This window comes from Dendropsophus ebraccatus, chromosome 11 (assembly GCF_027789765.1).
Source record: "Dendropsophus ebraccatus isolate aDenEbr1 chromosome 11, aDenEbr1.pat, whole genome shotgun sequence".
In the NCBI taxonomy this organism is placed as follows: Eukaryota; Metazoa; Chordata; class Amphibia; order Anura; family Hylidae; genus Dendropsophus; species Dendropsophus ebraccatus.
In genome coordinates, this window is record NC_091464.1 from 38,446,834 (window position 1) to 38,470,057 (window position 23,224).

At 45.0% G+C, this 23,224-nt stretch overlaps 1 protein-coding gene across 2 annotated transcripts in view; it reads right to left on the bottom strand.

The window, feature by feature from the left end:
- The window catches only part of SH3KBP1 (SH3 domain containing kinase binding protein 1), a 249,651-nt gene that overhangs the window by 42,804 nt on the left and 183,623 nt on the right, over positions 1–23,224 (bottom strand). For both annotated transcript variants that reach the window (XM_069946144.1, XM_069946145.1), the window contains 2 exons: positions 11,668–11,743; positions 4,815–4,909 (listed from right to left, as the gene is read on the bottom strand). In XM_069946144.1, the coding sequence (XP_069802245.1) occupies positions 4,815–4,909; positions 11,668–11,743 (171 nt within the window). The remainder of the gene's footprint in view (positions 1–4,814; positions 4,910–11,667; positions 11,744–23,224) is intronic.

Genomic DNA, 23,224 nt, shown 5'->3' on the forward strand with positions numbered 1-23,224 from the left:
TAAATTGCAGAGTTTATGGTGATGTATGTACCTGAAGGGGTTAAAACTCTGAGTGTTGTTGCCAGCTTCAATAATACTCCTGCTCATTGCATTGTCTCAGATGTAAGACTGCCCCATTTGTCATCAGTGATGTTTCGTAAGACTACTGTAGGATGTCTAAACCAGACAAGGCCTTTTCACTGTGACATTGGCAACACATTACCATGTAGCTGTGAATAGTGTGAAAGTTAGCAGGCCATAAAACCTGATGAGAGGCAGCTTGGAGCCCGCCGCACTATACACACTTAATGATCCCCTCAGTTTAAGGCCATACTTATAATAGGAGAAGCATTTAGCAGCCTATAATGTAATTGGTTTTCTAAGCGGTGTGAACAAATCGTTTGCTTAAAAACTGCAGATCTAAGGGAAAAAGGAAATGAAAACTCTCAAGGAGGAAAGAAAGAGCCGCAGCATGCACAACAAAAACACTAAAACAACTACCAAGACATTACCATAGAAATCGTAATATGGGGCAGGCCTGACTTCACTTATGTGTCTAGGTTGTTGTAGGTTTAAGGGACTGTGCTCTGGTTTTGAATATAGACCTTTATACTTATAGTCTTCCTTCTGTGGTCTTTTCTTTCTAAACTGGTTTCAGAATGTTGTAGATTTGTAATTTACTTCTATTTAAAAATCTCTGTCACGAATAGAGATGAGCAAACCGGGTTCGGGTTCGAGTCGATCCGAACCTGAATGTTCGGCATTTGATTAGCTGGGGCTGCTGAACTTGGATAAAGCTCTAAGGTTGTCTGGAAAACATGGATACGGCCAATGACTATATCCATGTTTTCCACATAGCCTTAGGGCTTTATCCAACTTCAGCAGCCACCGCTAATCAAATGCAAAAAGTTCGGGTTCGGATGGACTCAAGCATGCTCGGGGTTCGCTCATTTTTAATCATGAACAGAGGTGGCCGCAGAGAGCACTGTGTCAGACAAGAAATACATCACTTCCTGCAGGACATATAGCAACTGATAAGTACTGGAACACTTATAGGACAACTCTGGGAGAGCGATTTTTTGTAAAAGTGGCGGGGAGGTTGAAATGAAACAACATGCTCTCACCCACTGGGCTCCAGCGCTGATGACACGTACCACCGTTATGGTCCCATCGCCGCTTTCTGGTTAGAGAGGGGACCATGGTTGTGATGTGTCAGGGCAGCTCAGCCAGTCAGCAGGCGTAATGGGGTACCGCCTCGGCCACTGGCTGGGTGGCCCTGACACATCACAACCCAGGTCCCCTCTCAAACAAGTAAGCGACAGGGGGACCGGAGCAGCGGTACACGGCATCAGCGTTGGAGCCAGGTAGGTGAAAGCATGTTATTTCTTTGAGCCTTCCCAGCAAGGTTACAAAAAAATTGCCCTGCCTGGAGTTGTCCTTTAAGATTTTCAAATACAAGTAAATTGCAACTCCGGGGTTACAATAACCAGGGTAAAAAATTGAACGTGATAGATGAGACTGACTAACCACAGGCCTGTAGGCCTGGAATACAGAAACCCCCTTAAATGTAACCTCACCCTATTAAAATATAACTTTTATTTTTTTTACTATAAAATGGCATACAAAAATAAAAAATGTGATTTAGTAGGAATACGCTCCCAGTTGTCTGTATATAACGCTGTCTGGTAGGAGGAAACCCTCTCTACAATAAAGTCAGTGAGACCCGCAGTATGACACTGACGAAGACAATGGGAACGATTGATATATATGGGCCTTTAAGAATTTGTAAGGCCTTGTGCATACGGCAATATTATCAATCTGTGTTGTGCAGACCCATAACACAGCACCCACAGCAATCTGTGGACATCTATTTCCCAGTAACAATGAGGCTATGTTCACACTACGTAAGTTACGTATTAATCATGGCTGTTGTTGCCAATTTGAAACAACGTGCTGCCCTCTATGGAATCACTTCCAGAGTGTATACACATGGTATACACTCTGGCCAGGATCCCTAGCGGCGCTTCATGAAACGGATATGTCAGTTTTCTGCAGCTGCTATTCACTGAATAGCGGCCACAGAAAACCTGTCAGTTCACACAATGGAGCGTGCGGCTCCAGCCGCACCCCCCATTGCGTGAAGCGAGGAATTCGGATGCAGGCGCGCACGGATGTCCCCGCATTCGAATTCAGCAGCAGTGAAGATCATCTGTCCGGTACTGCAGTATCGGCCGGGATGATCTTCTCTGACACCGGCCGTTCCAATACCCATTGTCTTACGCTGTTGGAACACGGCCTGATAGTTCCTCAGTGTTGATGAGGCACTAAGATCCCATTATGTTTCCACACTCATTATACTGGAGTGAAGGCTATCTATTGTCACAGCTGCTTTCTCCTGGGGCCTAGCTATATAGCATACAAAGGTTGCACTGGCATCAGCATTATAAAGGTACATGAGCGGGGGTCTTTTTACAGACTGATACAAATTTGAAACCAACAAGAGCTCCAAGTTGCACATCCATCAATTACATTACATTACATGCATATATTGTATAGGACAACCAGTTTATACCTTTAGCCTTAATCAGGCATTCTACAGGTGCCCCCATACTACAGTACATTAAAATGTCCCATAGACTGCAGACTGGCGGGCATAACATATCACATCCCTCCCTTCTAGTAGCCTGTCCTGTTGCTTAGTAGTGTCAGAATTATTCTGAATAACATGTAAAGCAAATGAAACAAACATTCAGAAACAGCAGAATATGTGATATTATAAGTTACTGTACAGTAATGGAGAGGATGGCAAACACAAGGGCTGACAGAGACTGCAGGAAGCATGAAGGAATGAGCAGGGCAGATGTGGGCACATACTTGCAGCACTCTCTGTCCGGGGAGAGAGGGGTTACAGCTATGGAGCGATTACCTCCACAGTCCTGTCCCCTGATGCAAGACCCAGCCTGAAGTGGATCTTCTATGATTTGGAAGGTGAGGGAGACTTCCTGGGTCAGAGTACAGTGCTGTAGACCCAGCTATGCAGACCATACCCCTCCCCCACTCCCATCCAGTACAGGGAGCTCTTAAACCAAAGCAATGCTCTTAAACCAAGTCACAATTTAGAAAAACTGTGAGCTCTCAAACCAAAACGCTCTTAAACCAAGGTACCACTGTGTGTATATATATATATATATATATATATATATATATATATATATATATGGTGAATTACTACATGGGTCCATCACGGCATGTAGCATGCTATTTTCTGCCAACCGTAAGTACCTTTTGTAGTGACTATATAAATGTATACAATGGCCTGAGGATGAGAGAGGTGGTGCCATTCTCCTGGAACAGATGATTAGCGAGGACACGGACACATTTAATACACAGAGAATGTGATGACTGTCTTTATCTCTGCCAAGAACGGCCCACACTTGTCACAATGTAGAACATCCCGCTCAGCTCCAGCACAATGCTGCAGTCAATTATTGCACTGTTTAAGTTGACATTTCCTTCTTTTAAAGGGGTTATCCAGAAAAAATCTTTTTCTTTTAAATCAACTGGTTTCAGAAAGTTATATAGATTTCTTATTTACTTCTATTTTTAAAAAATCTCAAGTCTTTCCATACTTATCGGCTGTTGTATGTCCTGCAGGAAACGTTTTCTTTTTAATCTGACACAGTGCTCTCTGCTGCCACTTCTGTCCATGACAGGAACTGTACAGAGCAGGAGAGGTTTTCTATGGGGATTTGCTGCTGCTCTGGACAGTTCCTGTCTGGGACAGAGGTGGCAGCAGAGAGCACTGTGTCAGACTGAAAAGAAAACCGCACTTCCTGCAGGACATACAGCTGATAAGTATGGGAAGACTTGAGATGGTTAAATAGAAGTGAATTACACATTTATATAACTTTCTGAAAGCAGTTGATATGAAAGAAAAATATTTTTGCTGGGTAAACACTTCAAGTATTCATGGATATGATTAGAGATGAGCGAACCAGGCTCGGGTTCGAGTCCATCCGAACCCGAACTTTCGGCATTTGATTAGCAGTGGCTGCTGAAGCTCTAAGGTTGTCTGGAAAACATGGATACAGCCAATGACTATATCCATGTTTTCCACATAGCCTTAGGGCTTTATCCAACTTCAGCAGCCACCGCTAATCAAATGCCGAAAGTTCGGGTTCGGATGGACTCGAGCATGCTCCAGGTTCGCTCATCTCTAGATATGATGCATAGGGGCCGACCAAAATCAGCTGATATACCTAACTTTATGGTTAATCTAATCTGCAATACATGTAAATATATATTGACTTTACAGTCTATGAAGGTTGCTCCACCCTTAATAACCAATAAGCAGTTACTGTAATTGCAATGCTAGGAACCTACAGGATCAATGAGGGCAAATTTATGGCACATGGAAGCTTGCCTGGAATTAAACATAAATGGGTATCCTTACATTGAAGTATAGACTATGAATTATGGAGCCATAACTGAATGAACACAGATGTGTACTACTGTACCTACATATGCTTCTGATGGCAATTCTGGCACGCACCATCAAATGCAAGAATGGCCACATGGAGATATTATAGGCTGCTTAAAGGGGCTCACAGGGAATGTAAAACTAGATATCTTTATGGTCACAGCTCAGCTGAACTTGAATTCTGCGCTGACAAGACAAGTAGAATATTTCTTCATAAAAGGCAGGCTATTTGTAATTTGTTTCAGACAGCGATCAAAATAGCAAAATATCTGTCCATGAAAAGCACTGGGCTGAGATTTTCAATCTGAAAGTGACAGAATAAATATACGACTCAAACATTATGTCAGGAAATTACCTTGTTGACGACAATCACAATATCACCTTCTCTGATTGTCAATTCGTCTTCATTGAGCGCTTCATATGGGAAAAGAACTTTACAATATTCCTTGGCTGCCAAACAAAAAGAAACATGATTTGATTTATTTAGCGCCATTAATCAGCCTGTAAATGGACGTCCTGTTATCAGCGGCAATAACTCTGCATGCATGAATAATCCCATTCTGCTGCCATAAAAACCACTGCTGGTCCTTTATTGTGGCTTCTCCTATCATAACATGCTTGATGATCAGTTACCAATGGTCTCATATGGAGAAATAATGTACCCTTATGGTGCGTTCACACCTACAGGATCTGCAGCTGATTTTCTGCAGCAGATTTCATTTAAATAACTGAACACAGCATCAAATCTGCTGCAGATCTGCTGCAGATCCTGTAGGTGTGAACGCACCCTTACCCTTACAAAATAAAGGTACAAAGACTGGGGAAGGGAAGTAATAAAAAAAACCTCTCTATGTAGAAGGCAGAAGAGCCCTTAACGTTTCAGAGGTCAGTCAGACATTTATGGTTTATCCTGTTGTTCCTGGACACAACTGACCTTTCAGTCTCATCATTTCTGCTGGCTGGTGAGGAGCGTCATCGTATCAGCTCTAATTGTGATAACTTTTATGTCAGCACAATCGAATAATATGATGGCCATATCATATTACTTGGCCTTATTTGGTTTAGTGTAATAGGGCAATTTAAAAGGCCACGATCAGCCAACATGCACAATGTCAGCTGATTAGTGCAACAATGGCCTACTGCGTGGCAGAATACCGACGCTGGCTTCAATGGGCAGCCCAAACAATCTAAGGATCATTCTGGCAGCCCCTCCCGCTGCTCCCTGTTTGTTGTCTGTGCATGTAATAGTGGAGAACGAGGCGGAGGTGAGCGCTGAGTTAACAGGTGGGTGCACACTTCCCTCGGTCTTTTCCCTCAGATTATCTGTGTAATATGCCCTTAACCTATAAACTTTGATAAAGCAAGCCTACATCTGTAGGGGACACAATGCCGAAACTAAAAGTAATATCTATTGAAAGGGGTTAAGTCTAGTATCAACTTTAATAAATAAAAGCTGGATTTGGGCAATGTCTGCTCAGGATTATCTGAACCTTTATCCTGAATCCTTCTAATTCAGATATCCGCACTGTGTAAACACCTTTGGGCCAGGTTCATGAACATATGTCTAATTTTAGCTTGCCAAATAAATGCTAAATCTAGCCACTCTGCCGAGAGTCATAAAGACTAATGTCGGAGTTGCTTTCCAACAATATTGTACACATATTTAAATGGCTTCTTATAAGTATGATAAGTTTCTATTCCCCTGATGATAGTAAACAATAGAGCTTGATTGATTGATTGATGAAAGCAGACACTATAAAAGGCTATGAATAGGACGGTAAGCCGGTTTTGTGAGCTCTCTTGTGCAATGGGCAGAGACTAATCTGGAGATGCAACCCAAAACATATAGCAATGCAGGAGGCTGGAGCAAAAGACAGATTCTTCTACTGCGGACCAGCAAGAAAAGCTTGAAAGGGAAGGGCATTTATAGGCTACATAAGGTGGAGTGCCTTCCGGTCACACAGTATAATAAGAGAGTGAATCCTGCCAAGCGTGACGTCCTCTCTAGACAAGAAATCCATGCCAACACTAACGTCTGGGTGTTAAGCTTTTAGTGAAATTATTTTAGTTAAAATAATAGATGTTACCGTCAATGTCAAAAAGTCTCCTGCTAAAACTAACATCTGAATGACCTCCGCCTGACCATAAATTATCTTCTCAGCCATAATAGCGCCATAATACTCATATAACGCATTCATTCAGAATATAGTTAGAAGTTAGGTAGTAAATGTAGAGCGTGCAGCCTATTCCTTATACCCAGTACATAGGACATGTGCTTTATCATTCTGAAGGAAACCTAACTGCAATATCAGCTTCTTATAAACCAAGGAGGGAAAATGTAGATATCACGTGAAACAAAGAAATAAACATCTGCAAAGATGGAAGGAATGACATTCCCAAAGAGTGGCATGAAAAATTATTGTGTAGACAATTATGGTTATTGCACACAGAATCACTCTCCAATGTTATTTCCCCTCAGTGCCAGCCTTGTGCTTGGCTGTGAAGATTGTGTGCCTGCGGAAAATGTATATAAGGGGTGATGCCACAGAGAAGCTTCCTCAATCGGCTATTTGTTGTATATAAGTGCACTTTCTAAAACAGGAACTCATTGCCCTAAGGAGTCCATGTATATTCTGATAACCAGGTACAGTTCACTTAATATGCGAACATTATCCATTATTGGCATTACCATTGCTGCCATCTATTTGTGCGACTACAGCAATCACAGGGAAAACAGCGAGCATGGCATTGTGTATCCACTGCCTAAACTCTGGTTAACAACATTCAGAAAGTTGGTTTACAGCTCACATATGAACATTTGCAACCAGTGTCGGACTGGGCCACCGGAGGATCCTTCGTTGGGCCCCTCCCCCACTCCCAGTGACCATCCAGCAGCTGGGGCCCCCAGATAGCCATAGAGTGATGCTACCTGTCCTCAGTGGGCCCCAGTGTCGGACGCTGCGGCAGCTGTTAGGTCTTCAGAAGCCCTGCGAGGATACCTGGATTCAAGCCCCGGCAAAACCATGTGCTGGGTATCACCCGGGAAGCTCCGCCCCCACCGCAGAAGTTCCGCCCCCTGTCAGCGTGACTGATCTCTCTCATGCAGAGCAGGGAGAGGAGTCGCTGGGGGACTAGAGGAAGCATACATGTGAGGTAAGTATGGCTGTTTTTTTGTTTTAAATACAGATGAAGGGGCAGGAGAATAATAAAGGAGGCTGAAGTATGGAGATGAGGGGCAAAAGGATGAGAGGAGTAGTACTATGATGATGGAAGGGCAGGAGGATGAAGGGGGTAGTAGTATGATGATAAAGGAGGTGGTAGTATTATGATGAACGAGTAGTAGTATAATCTTGATGCAGGAGGATGGGGGGGGAGTACTATGATGATGGAAGGGCAGGAGGATGAAGGGGGTAGTAGTATGATGATAGAGGGCAGGAGGATGAAGGAGGTAGTAGTATGATGGCAGGGCAGGAGGATCATGAAGGGGTAATAGTATGATGATGGAGGGCAGGACGATGAAGGGGGGAGTAGTTTGAGGGCAGGGCAGGAGGATGATGAAGGGGTAATAGCATGATGATGGAGGGAAGGAGGATGAAGGGCGGAGTAGTATGATGATGGAGGAACAGGAGGATGAAGGGGGGAGTAATATGATGATTGAGGAGCAGGAGGATGAAGGGGGGAGTAGCATGATGACGGAGGGCAGCAGGATGAAGGGGTAGTAGTATGATGATGAAGGAGGGAGTAGTATGATGATAGAGGGGCAGGAGGATGAGGGGTAGTAGTATGATAATGGGCGGCAGGAGGATGAAGGGGGTAATAAAATGATTATATGGGGTGCGGCTGCATCATATGGGCACAAACTACCAGTATATACAGTCAGTCATTTGAGTGCTATCTCTATAGCCTGCTCTGATTGGGGGACAAGGGAGTTGTCGCAGATCCAGATGAATCCAGAATAGGGCCGGGTCAGTATGTCGCTTTTTAACGATTCTTCTTTGGTGGGATCATTTCCTCTGGTGGGCCCCAGGTATCCCAGTCTGACACGGATTACAACTCACAGTGTGGAGCTGACTCAATGACTTCTATGGAAGACCTGATCTATTACTTATGAATGTAAAGGCATAAAACTACATATTGGTTTTTTTTTAAAAAAGGGACAGGTATTGGCAGGACAAGATAAAGCATTAATGTAATTTTAAAACACTTCTGACATGTCAGAGGTATATCAAAAGTTTTGATTGGTCATGGTCTGGGTATTCAGACCCCCACTGATCACTTGATTGAGCCAGTAGAAGAGCTAAGCTAAGTGCTTCTCTCCTTATCTCGTTCGTTGCAGTAGATAGACTCATTAGTAAGTCTATGGAGCCTTTCTTATGAAGTGAGCAGCAAGAAAAGCTTACCAGAGGATTTCTCCCACCACGTATGAGCTATTGTTGGGGGGCTGAGCACTCAGACCCCAACTTTTCAAGATTTTTAACATGTCACTATGACATGTCAAACATTTTTTTAATTCGCAGTGACACTTGAAAAACAAATATACTTACCCCTCAAATTATCCTGCAATTGTGTGTCCCTCTGCAATTTTGGGCAAAGGTCAGTACAGGCAATTTTAAGAAACTTTGCAATTGGGTTTATCAGGCAAATATGCCATTATCTGCATTTAAAAAGCCTTTTCCCAGGTCCCCCCCTCCCTCCTCTCTCTCATTCACTGCTCATTATCAGGAAATCTTGACTCTTTTACATCAGTCGAGCCCTGTGTAACCTATGGAGAGGGGAGGGGGGAGGAGGGAGATTAGTCACCAGTAGAGAGCAGAGAACAAAGGATTACACAGTGGGAGCTGTATGAAAGTTGGTATTCAGAGGTCAGTGCTGACTTCAGAGGAGATAGCCTGGTAATGTAGCTGTAAATTAACTCTTTGTTGTCCTGTTTTGTCCTCATCTCCCTCCACCCCTCCCCTCTCCATATAAAACCATTAAGACAGGGGGGAGAGCTTCAAACTGCTTTTTCATGCTAAAAATGAATTTTTCAGCTAATAAACCCAATTACAAAGTTTCTTAAAAATGCTTTCTTAAATACGTTTAAAAATTTAAACGCCAGGGACACTTTAAACAAAAATGTTCATCCATTGGGTGAAAATAAATGTGTATTCCCTGGGGTGGTTAATCCCTGTATAGAGAATACAAAGGATATGGCATAACTAAGAGAATTGGGGGGGGGATTGTCCGACAGCACCAAGCTATCTTAACAGGGGCCCCAAAAAAATACCAGCAGAAATAGCTCAAGGCCGCACATGCATGCTCCAGCTCCATTCATTCTGCGAGGAGAGACAAATGCAGCTTGCATCTCTCTTCAACAGCTCCATAGAGAATAAATGAATGTGCAGCATGCATGTACGGCCTGGAGCTCTATTTTTCAGGGATTTTGGGGTCTCTGTTGCAGTCAGACCCCCGTGATCGCTTTGTTATGCCCTATCCTTTGCATAATCTGGATAGGGAATAACCCGTTACCAATGATTTGTACTTATGCCCAACCTAAGACAGACCAGTTTTGTCTAAAATGAAGTCAACCATAAATAAAAGTTTTAGACAACAGTTGCTAGTATTTTTTGGTAAGGAAAGTTTACAGAACATAACCAGAAAGATTGTTCATTAATCATGTATGGCTGATCCCAACAACTGTAATAAATCCATAAGTACAGTGCTGAGTTCTTAAAATATGTATGGCTGCGTCTGCAAAATAATCGTTCATCATACTGGTGTTCATTCAGGAATTGTTTGACCTACTTCTGCATAATGTTTATGGCCACCTTTACTTTCAATGTAATCCTAGCTGTGATAATGAGAAGACTGCTGAGAAGTGATCTCTACATTACAGCACAGATCAGTCTATTGAGAGGCTCAGTGGTTTTTAATAACATGTAAAATCTAGAAAAATATGACCAGTAATGACCATCTGAACTGACAGAGGTAAACTTTTAGGGCTTTTTAAGTTAAAAGGAGAAGGCGACTTCTAAAATCAGGCAGCCGGCAGGGGAAAGTACAGACTTACCTCTCCCCGTGCCCGCAGTGAGCGGCGGGACCAGCCTCAGAACCCCCACCGGGCTCTGGGATCTCCAGTGCTGACAGGTCACAGCCCAGCTGGGACAGGCTTTTCCCTCCCCCACTGCCCGAGTCGTGGTGTCGTAGGCCTTGTCCCGCTGATCACCGTAGGTACAGGGAGAGGTAAGTCCGTACTTGTAATCTATTTCCCCCCTGCCAGCTGCCGGATTTTATAAATTGTCAGACTTCTCCTTTCAATATTTTCCGCAAATACATTCTTTTGCCTCCTTCTCCTGATATGCCGCTCTCTTCCTCTCAGTGTTGACAGCTTGTTGGCTAGGTTACCAACTACCACTCTGCTCTAAAATCTGTGGTCTGGCTGGTGTACATTGTGCTATAATGTACACATTTAGAATTTTAGTGTATATATACAGTATAATATATATAAATATGTATACTATAGCTATATATACACCAGCCAGACCACTGCTCTTAGAGCAGAGTGGTGGTCGGTAACCTAGGCAATGAGCTGTCACTGATTGGAGGAAAAAAGTGGGAATACCATGAGGAGAAGGCAAGTTTTCTAAATGAATGTATTTGCCAAAAGGTTTACAAGTTTAACTATCGTAACTGATAATGGGAATACCCTGTAAAGGGTGTGTAGAGAGAGCTGGGGAGCCTGCCATCCGCTTTCAGCAATAGCCGACATGAAGCAATCTTCAAGGATGGCTATTTTAAATGCTTCTAAATATTTCTAAATGCTGCTGTCAATATACCAGTGGAGGAGGTCTCATACTAGTTTGTTTTCTTTTGCCTATGCAGATCCTCCTAACAGGACAGGCTGAAAGAGGCCCCAGGCCAAGAAAGCCAGGCCTGATGTGGGAGTGGAAAACTTATTACATACAGAGCTATATGGTGCTCATCTCTTTTAGAGCCCCTGTATGGCATGTATGACACCATTATACAATCACTGTAAAACAGATATGGTATTCTCTATGGTAGGACAATGACAGATTTTTTTATTTTTTATTTCATTTTTTACTAAAACTGTAAGGCTGAGTTCAATATGTGTTTTTGCAGTCCATTTAACATATCCATTTTATGGGGGGGGGACCCACAAAACACACTGTGAACCCAGCCTAACTTTTGTATACAGAATAAAAACTTACTTTTTGATTTGTTTTCTGATTCCATCTTCAGAGATTCTTGAGATGCCATAGTTGGTGGGATTTTTTTCCCCATTGTCTACAGAAAAGATAAATAAAAGAGCAGTGTTTAATCATTACCTAGAAATACTTAGTAATTATCATCACCTTATACTATAACAAGGATATTTCACATTTGCCAAAGTAATGAATTTCTTTGCTTATCTTGGCCACTATACTCACAATTGTTCTTTATATCTTTACAAAACACTTAAAAGAATGCACTGCATTATAGGAGCTCGAGTAAGCCTCTGTTCACACTTTATTTGCAGTGCATACTGTATTTGGCACACACCCTGGGAAACTCTTTCACCAACTGTTTGGATTTGTTGTATGGAAAAAGAGCATCCTTATGGCAATATATATTGTCACTTCTTTTGTCTAACTGAATTGAGAAATTAAAGGGGTTGTCCAGCGAATATCTTTTTCTTTCAAATCAACTGGTGTCAGAAAGTTATAAAGATTTGTAATTTATTTCTATTAAAAAATCTTAAGTCTTCCCATACTTATTAGCTGCTGTATGTCCTGCAGAAAATGTTTTATTTTCAGTCTGACACACTGCTCTGTGCTGACATCTCTGGCCGAGACAGGAACTGTCCAGAGCAGGAGAGGTTTTCTATGGGGATTCATATAAAACTGAGACAGAGTTCCTGTCTCGGCCAGAGATTTCAGCAGAGAGCACTGTGTCAGACTGAAAATACAACAACATTTCCTGCAGGACATACTGCACCTAATAAGTATCGGAAGACTTGAGATTTTGTAATAGAAGTGAATTACAAATCTTTATAACTTTTGGACATCAGTTGATTTGAAAGAAAAAGATTTTCGCTGGACAACCCCTTTAAGTCAAATATGGTTTTTCGGCCTGCTTAAAGGGGTTATCCAACATTAGAAAAACATGCCCACTTTCTTCCAGAGACAACACGGCTATTGTACCCAATTTGGGTGCAGGTTTTGCAACTCAGTTCCATTGAAGTGAATGGACCTTAACTGCAAACCACATCTTAACTGGAGACAAGAGTGGTGTTATCTCTGGAAAAAAAAAGTGGCCATGTTTTTCGAACACTAGATAACCCCTTTAAATGCATAAAAAATATTAAATGTGTTTTCTTTGATGGGCATAAATGCAATAGATCTGCAACTGTATTGTCTAGATGTTTGGCATATGTCTGGTCTGTATTTCTGGCATATATAGTATATATAGGAGGAGAGAAGATGAGTGCACAGGGAACATACTGATGTAATCATGCAGGCTCGTAATCTGAGAAAGGAGATGGAGATATCGCTATGTAGGCCCATGGGATATAAATTCTGTCACACATTGGTCCTGAACGAATAGACATTGACAAGTCTAGAAGATAGAAATTCTGGTCCTTGGAGAAAAAGACTGCATATTATTACCTTGGATGTTACAGCCATATGAAATTTTCATTTTTTTTCTTTTTTTTTCTGGCTTCAGGTAATTTGAAACAGATATCCAGCCAAAAAAACAAAAATGCAAAGCAGGTAGGGGATGCAGGAACATAAAAAAGAATCCATACTTACCCGTCCCTGTGCCCCTGCAGTGCCACATTACCAGCTCCCCGACCACAGTTAGGCTCCAGTTTTTCCTGGGTTCTGGTGTTGTCACAACCTGGCAGGGAGGACCCACTCAGCCAGTCAGTGACTGCAGCAGTGTCTAATCCCAGTAAGTGACTGGCTGAGCGGACAGTTCTGAGCTGGGTCATGGTAGGAGCAGAAGCTGCAGGAGGTCGGCAGGGGTCCGGGAGCGGTGATGTAGCCCTACAAGGGCACAGGGACAGGCAAGTATTGATTCTTTATTATGGAGTCGCACCTCCCTGCCTGCTATATATTTTTTTGTTTTTGCCAGACTTCTTCTTTAACACTTTAATGTTCATCATTTATAAGCAGGGGCTAAAGCTGAAACGTACCACTAAAAAAGAACATCTACTTAGTATACATTAAAAAATCATCAAAACCAAAAGGCTGGTAACAACAGATGCAACCTTGTGGCAATAAATGGATCTCTTGGCAGGAGTCTGAGTAAGTGACACATACTAAGGGCTATATTAAATGGACCAATATTCCGGATTGCTTACAGAGCCTATTACACAGTTCGACTATCGTACAGCAGTCGTTACAAGTCATCAGACATATAGCGGAAAGACCACAGGAGGGCAATCCTCTCCCCCGGCCAGCCCTGCATTCCATCAATAATTTCTCATAGACTTCTGTAGGGAATATTGAAGGACTGTGAGGCTGGCCGGGGATTGCATCGCGCTGCCGCTATATCTTCTGATCAGAGCAGGTCTCAGCAGTAAGACCTGCTCTGATCAATAACTTTTGACATGTACAATGGCATGTCAAAGGTTAGTTTTAGGAACAGGTAAGCTTTAGGCATGCATGTCTAAAAGTATACAAGAGTGGCTCTCTAATGCTACCTATTGGAAATAGCTTTCCCTGCGTCGTTGTTTGACACCAATAAGAAGCGTTAAGTCAGTGGTGGGGAACCTATGACCCTGCAGCTGTTGCAAAACTACAATTCCCATTAAGCCTGGACAGCCAAAGATGCCTTTGGCCATGATTTAGGATTTACCTATCTACAGCTGTTTTATTTCTTGTCCCTCATCACTACAGGGCAAACCCCCCTACCAGTTGTTTACAGGTGGGTAAATCCTCCTTCTGGGAAGTGATTGGTTTATTAAATCTCTAGGCATGTGATAAGGCTTCTTAACACAGTCAAACACTGACTTGCAGGAAAAGCCACCACCAAAAGATTGAATCAGAGAGCTGCTTTGCATATCCTTCTTCCCAAAATTTGCGGTGGAGTTCAAATGGCCTGTAGGTTCCCACTAATCTTTATGGCAGCCTTCTAAAAAAAACACTACAAAGATAGGGACACTTGGGAGGTAAACTTATAGACCATAATAGCTTTAACATGGTTATTCCTAATACAATTACTCATCCCTCTGACAGTTCTCCCTGGAAACCTAACAAAGTAAGACAATCTTTCCTTCCCTCTTACTTGCAGAGAGTTTCTTCTTAAAGTGATACCCCAGTTTTCCTGTGTGGGGGTATTGACACCATCAGTCACTAAGGCAGGGCTTAGCATCCATTAAGAATAGAGGCATCAACAGGAAGGATTAGTTGAAGGTACAAATAAAAGGCAGATTGCAGCTGTCGCATCATAAAGGAAAACCTTTTACAGGGAAACAGTGGAGCAGTCGTCCACATCAACCAGGCAGATTCCAGTCTTCATCTTTAAAAAGCTCTCTGCAAAATGAATGCTAGAATCTGATTGGTTGCTACGGACAACTGCCCATCTGCACAAGGTTCTCTGCACTAGAGACGATCGAACAACGCCGATGCCCAGGCCCGCACAAACCCGAACCACCGGCACCCGACTCCCGCAGTCCCCCCGCCCCGCGGGGAAAGCGGAGACAGACCAAGCCCCGCCCGGAAAACAGGAACACAGCCCGGGCCATAGGCTGCACTCCTGCCCTCCAGGCAGGACTCGGGCCGCCCACACCCCCCCCACGGAACGGGAAGACAGCGGGAGCCAAACGCCGATGGACCAAATCTGCACGAACCTGAACATCAGCGCCGCCCGACCATCTCTACCCTTCACCACCATTACATATCTGTCGGTCTGATGGGTGTGGTAAGGGATCTATTCCCATTTGTGGTGAGGACCTATACTGCATCTTTCCCTTAAGGTGCCAGGGAGGTTAGACTGTTTACAGTACCATGACTGTGTGCAGCTATGAGTATAACCTACGTTAGACCTAAAAACAACAGGAAGGTTTATTGTCCTGACATCTCTTTGTGGTATGTTCACACAATATGAGATCCGCTACAAATTTCCTGCATTGTTTCAATGCTTCAAGTATCCAACATCTGTTTCTGATAACTTGTAGATTTTATGTACATCCACATAGTGCAGATAATCCACAGTATCTACACTGTGTGAACATACCCCTATAGATCTCTAACCTTGCAGGGAGCTCTATATCGGGAAAAACAATGCTACAATTCCTGAAGGGTATGTTCACACAGAAAAAAAATTCCAGCAAGATTTTTGAATGCATTGGTTTTGGTGCAGAAACACTGCAGAATTTTCTACAACTGAAAAATACAGCTGCTTTCTTCCACAAACAGTGTCACTCTTGCAGCTTGGTTCCATTATAGTGAATAGAACTGAACTGTAATACTACTCACAACCTGGGGACAGGGATGGCACTGTTTCTGCAAGACAGCAGCCTTGCTTTTTCGAATTCTGGATAACCCCTTTTTTTTTTTTTTTTTTAATTCTAAATTTTATTCATTTTCAAAATTTTCCAAAAAGATACAAGTATACCATCAGCTGTACACATCAGAGTAAGAACACTGCACCGTCGGGTGCGCGAACTATAAGACAAAGAGCCAACATGGCTCAACATTACCAACAGAGTTTACACCGAGTAACTCCCACAACGGGGAGGCCATCTGTGAAAATGGGGGGCGACTCATCATGTGAGAGAAAAAAGAGCTGTCGCTCAGGAGTAGAGAGGAGCGAGAGGCAGTAACAACCGGAGAGGGGGGAGGGAGGGGTAAAGGGGGGAAGCTACAACACCAAGGAGCACACGAAGGGCAAGGGTGATGACAATCTGCATACACATCAACATTGGAAGAAACAAAACAGGGGAGGTGGGGGGGGGAGCGAGGCACCTCACTGAGAGATGAAGGTCTTATATTCGTCGGAATCAGCGAACTGTTCCCAGTAGTACCAGGTTTGAAAGAACCTGGAGTTCCGGTCATGCAATTGGGCGGTAAGGTCCTCCATATATTTCAGGTCCTCCACCTTCCGTAACCACATAGCAACGGTGGGGGGAGCCTGTTGCCTCCAGAGGGCAGGGATACAGGCCCTGGCGGCATTGACCAGATGGCGGAGAAGGGAGCGGCGATAGCCTCTCAGCGGGATGTCCGACAGGTGCAAGAGAAACAGTGACGGAGAGAAAGGTAAAGGAGAGTCAGTAAAGGTCGAGGCAATACGCCAAACCTCTCTCCAAAAGGGGACCAGTTTGGGGCAACTCCAGAAGGTATGGAGGAGGGTCCCTTCCTCACCGCAGTTTCTCCAGCACAGGGGGGACACATCAGGAAAGATTCTGTGAAGGCGGACCGGAACCCGGTACCATCTAGAGAGAATCTTATAACCCGCCTCCTGTAAGCGGGAGGAGATGGAGGAGGTATGAGTACAAGTATAAATACGGTCCACTTGTGGGCCCGTAAATGAGATGTGTAAGTCTTGTTCCCAGGCGGTAAGGAATGGAGGAGGCGGCTGTTCCGGGGGGGAGCCCAGCACGGCGTATAGAAGGGAGAGAGTGTGTCGGAGAGGGCCCACACCAAGGCATAACGTTTCTAGCTGAGTGAGCGTGCGAGAAAAAGAGGATGGAGCAGGTAAGGAGAGTAGGAAGTGGTGCAACTGTAGGGCTCTCCAGAACCCTAAAGGGGCAGGGTCGGGGAGATCACGGAGTTCAGTAAGGGACACCCAGGCTGACCCCCGCAGAAAGTTACGTGCACGGAAGGAGCCAGCTTGGAGCCATTCCCGGAAAACAGGGTCAGCGGATCCAGCCGAAAACGAGGGGGAGCCGATGACCGGAAACAAGGGGGATGGGTGAGGAGCTAGAGAGGCCGAGGAGAAGTATTTCTGGCAGATCTTAAGAGTCGGGACGACTGTCGGGTGAGACCCGACCAATCTGCTGGAGTTGGGAAGCCAAGGAGCCGCCAACAGGGAGAGGGGGACGAGAGACATTTCAAGGCCGACCCACAGTTTTGATGAACAGTGTCGGTGCCAGTCTATCACCCTGACGAGGTGGCTGGCTACATAGTAGTGAAGAATGTTGGGGAGGCCCAGCCCACCTCGCGTCTTTGGCCGATACAAGACTGATTTCGCTATTCTGGGCTGTTTGTGGGCCCAGATGAACTTGGTCAGCAAAGAGGAAAGTTGTCTGAAGAAGCTCAGGGGCACCGACACCGGCAGGGCTTGAAAGAGGTACAGAAGTCTAGGAAGGATGTTCATCTTGAAGATGGAACAACGGCCGAACCAAGTGAAGGTGCCCCGGTGCCACCCAGACAAGTCCGCTTCAATCTTTTTCAGCATGGGAGGGAAATTAACCCTGAATAGATCGGAGATAGAGGGGGTAAGCTGGACTCCTAGATAGGATAGAGAGGATCTCGACCAGCGAAAAGGGAAAGATTCTGCGAGAGTGGAGGCCAGCGAGCGGGAAAGAGAGAGGTTCAGCGCCTCGGACTTCTGAAGGTTAATTTTATAGTTGGATAGGGTTTGAAATCTGGTAAGCTCAGAGAGAAGATTGGGGAGAGAAACCGTAGGGTGGGTGAGAAAAAAGAGCAGATCGTCCGCGTAGGCCGCTACCTTGTGGGTGACCGACCCCACTCGTACCCCCGATATATTTACGTTCTGTCTGACATGACGTAGGAAGGGCTCCAATGTCAGTATGAAGATTAAGGGGGAGAGTGGGCATCCCTGACGGGTGCCGTTGTGTATAGGGAAAGGAGACGAGAGAAGGCCGTTGACAGAGACCTGAGCCGAAGGACGTGAATAGAGAGAACCGATCCAGGCCAACATGCGGGGACCTAGTCCCAAATGTTGGAGGGTGGCGGTCAGGAAGGGCCAGCCGACTCTGTCAAAGGCCTTCTCCGCGTCGGTAGAGAGGAGCATCGTGGGTGGGGTGCCAGAGTGGGCATAGTGTATGAGATTGAGGGCCCTAGTGGTGTTATCCCTGGCCTCCCGGGTGGGCATAAAGCCCACTTGGTCTAGGTGAATGATAGGTTGTAGAAGTGGAGTGAGACGGGAGGCCAGGATCTTGGAAAAGAGTTTTAGGTCGAGGTTCAGGAGGGAGATAGGGCGATAGTTCTGACAAAGGGAGGGGTCTTTTCCGTCCTTGGGGATAACGGTAATGTGGGCGCGCAGGGAGTCGAGGGGAAGATGAGAATCGGCAGTAAGGGAATTATAGGCCGCTAGAAAGTGATCACGGAGCAGGGGAGAGAAGATTTTGTAGTACGGAAGCGTAAGCCCATCAGGGCCAGGGGCCTTTCCCGACGGGGAGGATTTGATAGCCCAGTTCCACTCCGTGGATGTGATGGGGGCCTCCAATAGGGATATGCTCTCCTCCGGCAGGGAGGGGAGGCCTGAGCTCGACAGGTAATCGGAAATCGCTGAGCGCAAAGCAACCGAAGAGGACATCGAGGGTGGAAGGTTATACAGTTCATGATAATATGAACGGAAAGCGTCTGCTATGTGCGAGGTTAAAGAGAGTTTAGAGCCCGACGGAGAGGATATGAAAGGTATAAAGGAGCGAGACCTTTGGACCCGGAGCGCACGAGCCAGAGTCTTGCCCGGCTTGTTGCCGAATTCAAAATAGTGGCGGCGGCAGCGCGCCAGCGAGGCCCTGGCAGAGGAGAAGGTAAGGTCCCGGAGCTTGCTACGGAGGGCGGCCAGCTCCGCACCCACGGTCGGGGTAAGAGTCCGCTTATGACTTTTATCCAGATCAGCGATCTGGGAGACCAGTGATTTTATCTTCGCTGAGCGTTCCTTCTTAAGCCGGGATGCGAGCTTAATAAGGGTGCCTCTGATGTAACATTTGTGAGCTTCCCAGATCACTGATGGGGACACGTCGGAGGTGACGTTGGTGGAAAAGTAATTAGTTAGTTCAGTTCGCACTTCGGCGAGGACCCCCGGGTCCTTCAGTAAGGTCTCATTAAGGCGCCAGCGCCACGATCTAGGGTGCGGTAGGGGAAAAGAGAGAGAGAGGGAGATGAGAGCGTGATCCGAAAAGGAGATCGGGTCTATAGAGGCGGCGACCACACGGTCCAGATGAGAGTGGGAAACAAAAAGATAATCGATACGAGAGTAAGAATTATGAGGGTGAGAGAAGAAAGTGAAATCTTTGTCCTGCGGGTGCAGGATGCGCCATGCATCCATCAACTGGAAGGAGTAAAGAGACCTTTTGGCGCGGCGCAGGGAAGAAAAGGGGAGAGAGGAGTGTCCGGACGAAGAGTCCAGAACAGGGTCCAACGCCATATTGAGGTCCCCCCCAAAACCCAACAGACCCTCCAAGAAATCCTCTCCCGCCAGAAGACACTGATCCAGAAAGGTTGACTGGCTGCTGTTAGGGAGGTACACTGTACCGAAGGTACATAACGTACCCGCCATCGTGCCTTTCACAAAGAGGTAGCATCCCTCCTTATCCGCCCTGTGGTCTATGTATTCCCATGAGGCTGACCGAGATATCAAAATGGCGACTCCTTTGGTTTTGGAGTCGGGAGAACAACTGTAGTACACATCAGGGAAGTTACGATCTGACAGTTTTTGCAGGCTATCAGCACGAAAATGAGTCTCCTGCAGGAAGGCCACACCGGCCCGCTTAGCCCACAGGAGTCGTAACAGGGAAGATCGCTTCTCCGGAACGTTCAGCCCCTGTGCATTGAGGGAAACACAAAGGATAGACGACATCTCTCAGGGAGGTGGACGGACACACGCACACACACACCCACACACACACTAGGAGAGGGACTGGGACAACAAATCAAAGGGAAACAGGTGAAGGGGCGGGGAGGGAGTCGGGTAACAAAGACCCAGACACTAGGATGGGCAGGGACCACTAACGTGGCCCGCCCAGAGCCTGTGAGGAGTAGACCACACGGGGGAGCGTGGAAAAACAGACCAAGGGTCCTGACTCGAACACACAAGGGCGTTCGTATAGGCTTAACCGGAGAACTCAGCTATCCGGGCACACTATATATGGGAGAGACAGAGACATGACCTATGAGTGGCCATACGTCCCTCAGGTAACTAGCTGGGGAGGTTCGGGGAGGGAGCATCCATTAAACACCCTCTCTGTACCTCATCACAGGGGAAACATGGATAACAGCACTGGACCAAGGCAAGTAGAGGGGGGTTTAACAGATGCTAAGCCCCCCCTTTAGTGACACGTTCTAAAACTGATGGTGCCAATAACCGCATACAGGAAAACTGGGGTGACAGTATCACTTTAAGCCTATGCAAAAGAAAATGGCAAAGACACCATCACATGTCTCGACGTCAGTGAACTAGCCAGACCTTCCTCCGGAAAGGAACAACCAAGCCCAGGAATGTCTCCAATCAAGGAAACGACCCAAGCAAGGTATCCATCCACAGACAGCTGTTTCGGGGTATTTGCCCCTCATCAGTGTGGAGTAGGTTTCTGTCTAGTGGGAATCCTACTCCACACTGATGAGGGGCAAATTACCCGAAACAGCTGTCTGTGGATGGATACCTTGCTTGGGTGGTTTCCTTGATTGGGAGACATTCCTGGACTTGGTTGTTCTTTCCCGGAGGAAGGTCTGGCTAGTTCACTGACGTCAAGACATGTGATGGTCTCTCTGCAGTGTTCTTTTGCATATTTGATTTCCCAGGGGGCAATGTTCTAGAATATACTGAGGCTGAGACACGTGATGGTGTCTCTGCAGTGTTTTGGTTGATCTCCCTGAGGTCAACCAGCGTCACTTTAAGCCTATATCTGGAGCTGTTTTATCTGAACTACCATAGTTATCTGAATGCTAATTCATACATTTTCATTTTTCTTTCTGCCAAAACAGGGATGGATATGACTTAATATAATTCCAACAGTAATCTGCAACCCATGGTTTCCCAGCTGTTGTGAATTAAAGTCCCAGCGTGCTATGCCAGTCAGTAGCCTCAATGGTGTGCTGGAAATACTAGAAAATAGATGTACAGTAGATGCTTAAGTCAACCCATAAACAGTTAAATACATAACAAAACACATACATAAAATATATGTGACCATTGGAAACACATATTGAATAGTAATATTCAGGCAGACATTAATAGCTCCCCAGTGAATATAGTGTGTGCAGCTTATAGGCTATTCATATCCAACAGACATCTTAAAGTGGTTTTCCAGGACTTTAATATTGATTATACTCAGGATAGGCCATGGATATCAGATCAGTGGGGGTCTGACTCCTGGCTGATTAAAGGGGCCTTGGAGCTCAGGGAAGTGCTGCAATTTCCTTATTGTGTTTCGGGCACAGCGCCGTACCATGCAGTGGCTATGCCAGGCACTGCAGCTTGAGGCAGATCAAAACCCTTTAAGTGAAGGGGACTCAGCTATATGCAGCACCAGACACAACTGCAATAACATGTACAGAGCTGTGTCTGGTAAGATGGATCTGCCCAAGGACCACAATTCCTGCAATCAGCTGACTGGAGGGAGCAAGACCACCAAAATTGATATTGATGGCCTCTCCTAAAGCCAGCAAGGTATTACCTGAAAATACAGTGTGATACAGTGTATACAGAAAAAAGGACTAAATGTAATACCAAAAATCTTTATTCATAAATCACAAAACTCAAAAACATTTTAAAATTACATAACATGATGTTTTATGGCATTCCAGATAAACTGACACGGTGGGGTAAGTAACATAGGCTACAGCAGACAACTACACCAATAATCATCAGTGCAGTACCAACAATAGTATACACAAGGGAGGTTTTGAGTCCAAGTCCAAGCTTCCCACAATGGAGAGTATCCGCCTAACTAACTACCACCCAAAAGAACCATAAACCATGGAAGCCAGTAAACAGATCACCACTCACCCATGTCAGCGTCTCCCCAATGTACGTTTCACTTTTTGCGCTTCCTCAGGGAAGTGTGATACAGTGGCATCATATGAGAGCACATGCAGTGCCTATGGCTCTGTAGTAATACACCACATGTGTCTGTTTTGTAAGGTACCAAGCACATGGCTTAAATTGAGGATTTATACAGAATCCGATTACTGCTTCAGGTTTCTAAAATATTGTATTGTTGTGAAATCTGTATTTTTGAGTCTGATAATTAAAATTTTATTTTTTATTTTAAATACACTGGAGAATAAAATATAGTTTCCTGACTATATAAAGTAAATATGAAGGAAACTTCAGCAGGATAATGAGAAAAAACTGCAAAATGTGACATCTGCCTGATCTTACAGGCACTCGATCTGTGGATTCCAGGTTGTATTTAGCGGCACGGCGGCTATAAAAACGACGCCAGTCAATTACTAGGTCACACTTCTGGTCATTGTGTGCAAATGGCTGCGCCTGGAGTGCTCATTGACTGCCTGGGCATAGAATGAATTTACCATAAGAGCCCTGTTATTTGTATATTCACATTTGTGCACCCTCTCAAATACTGTGTATATTGGAAAGCCTGATTGAGTTTCATTATTCGTCCTGCTTACCAAGATAAACACAGCTGACAGTTCCTCTGACAGCTCCGGGAGATTAGCTTTCAAAACATCAGCCAGACCAAGCAGCGCGCTGATTTCTTCCAATGAGGTTCTGTACAGTCTCTATAGAGCCGTTTGTTAAAAAATATGAAATATTCAAATTCAAGACGCATAACGGAGCGGTAGATGGAGGCGCAAAAAAACAACAACAACGTGAACAATAATTCTGCCAATAGTAATTAAGTAG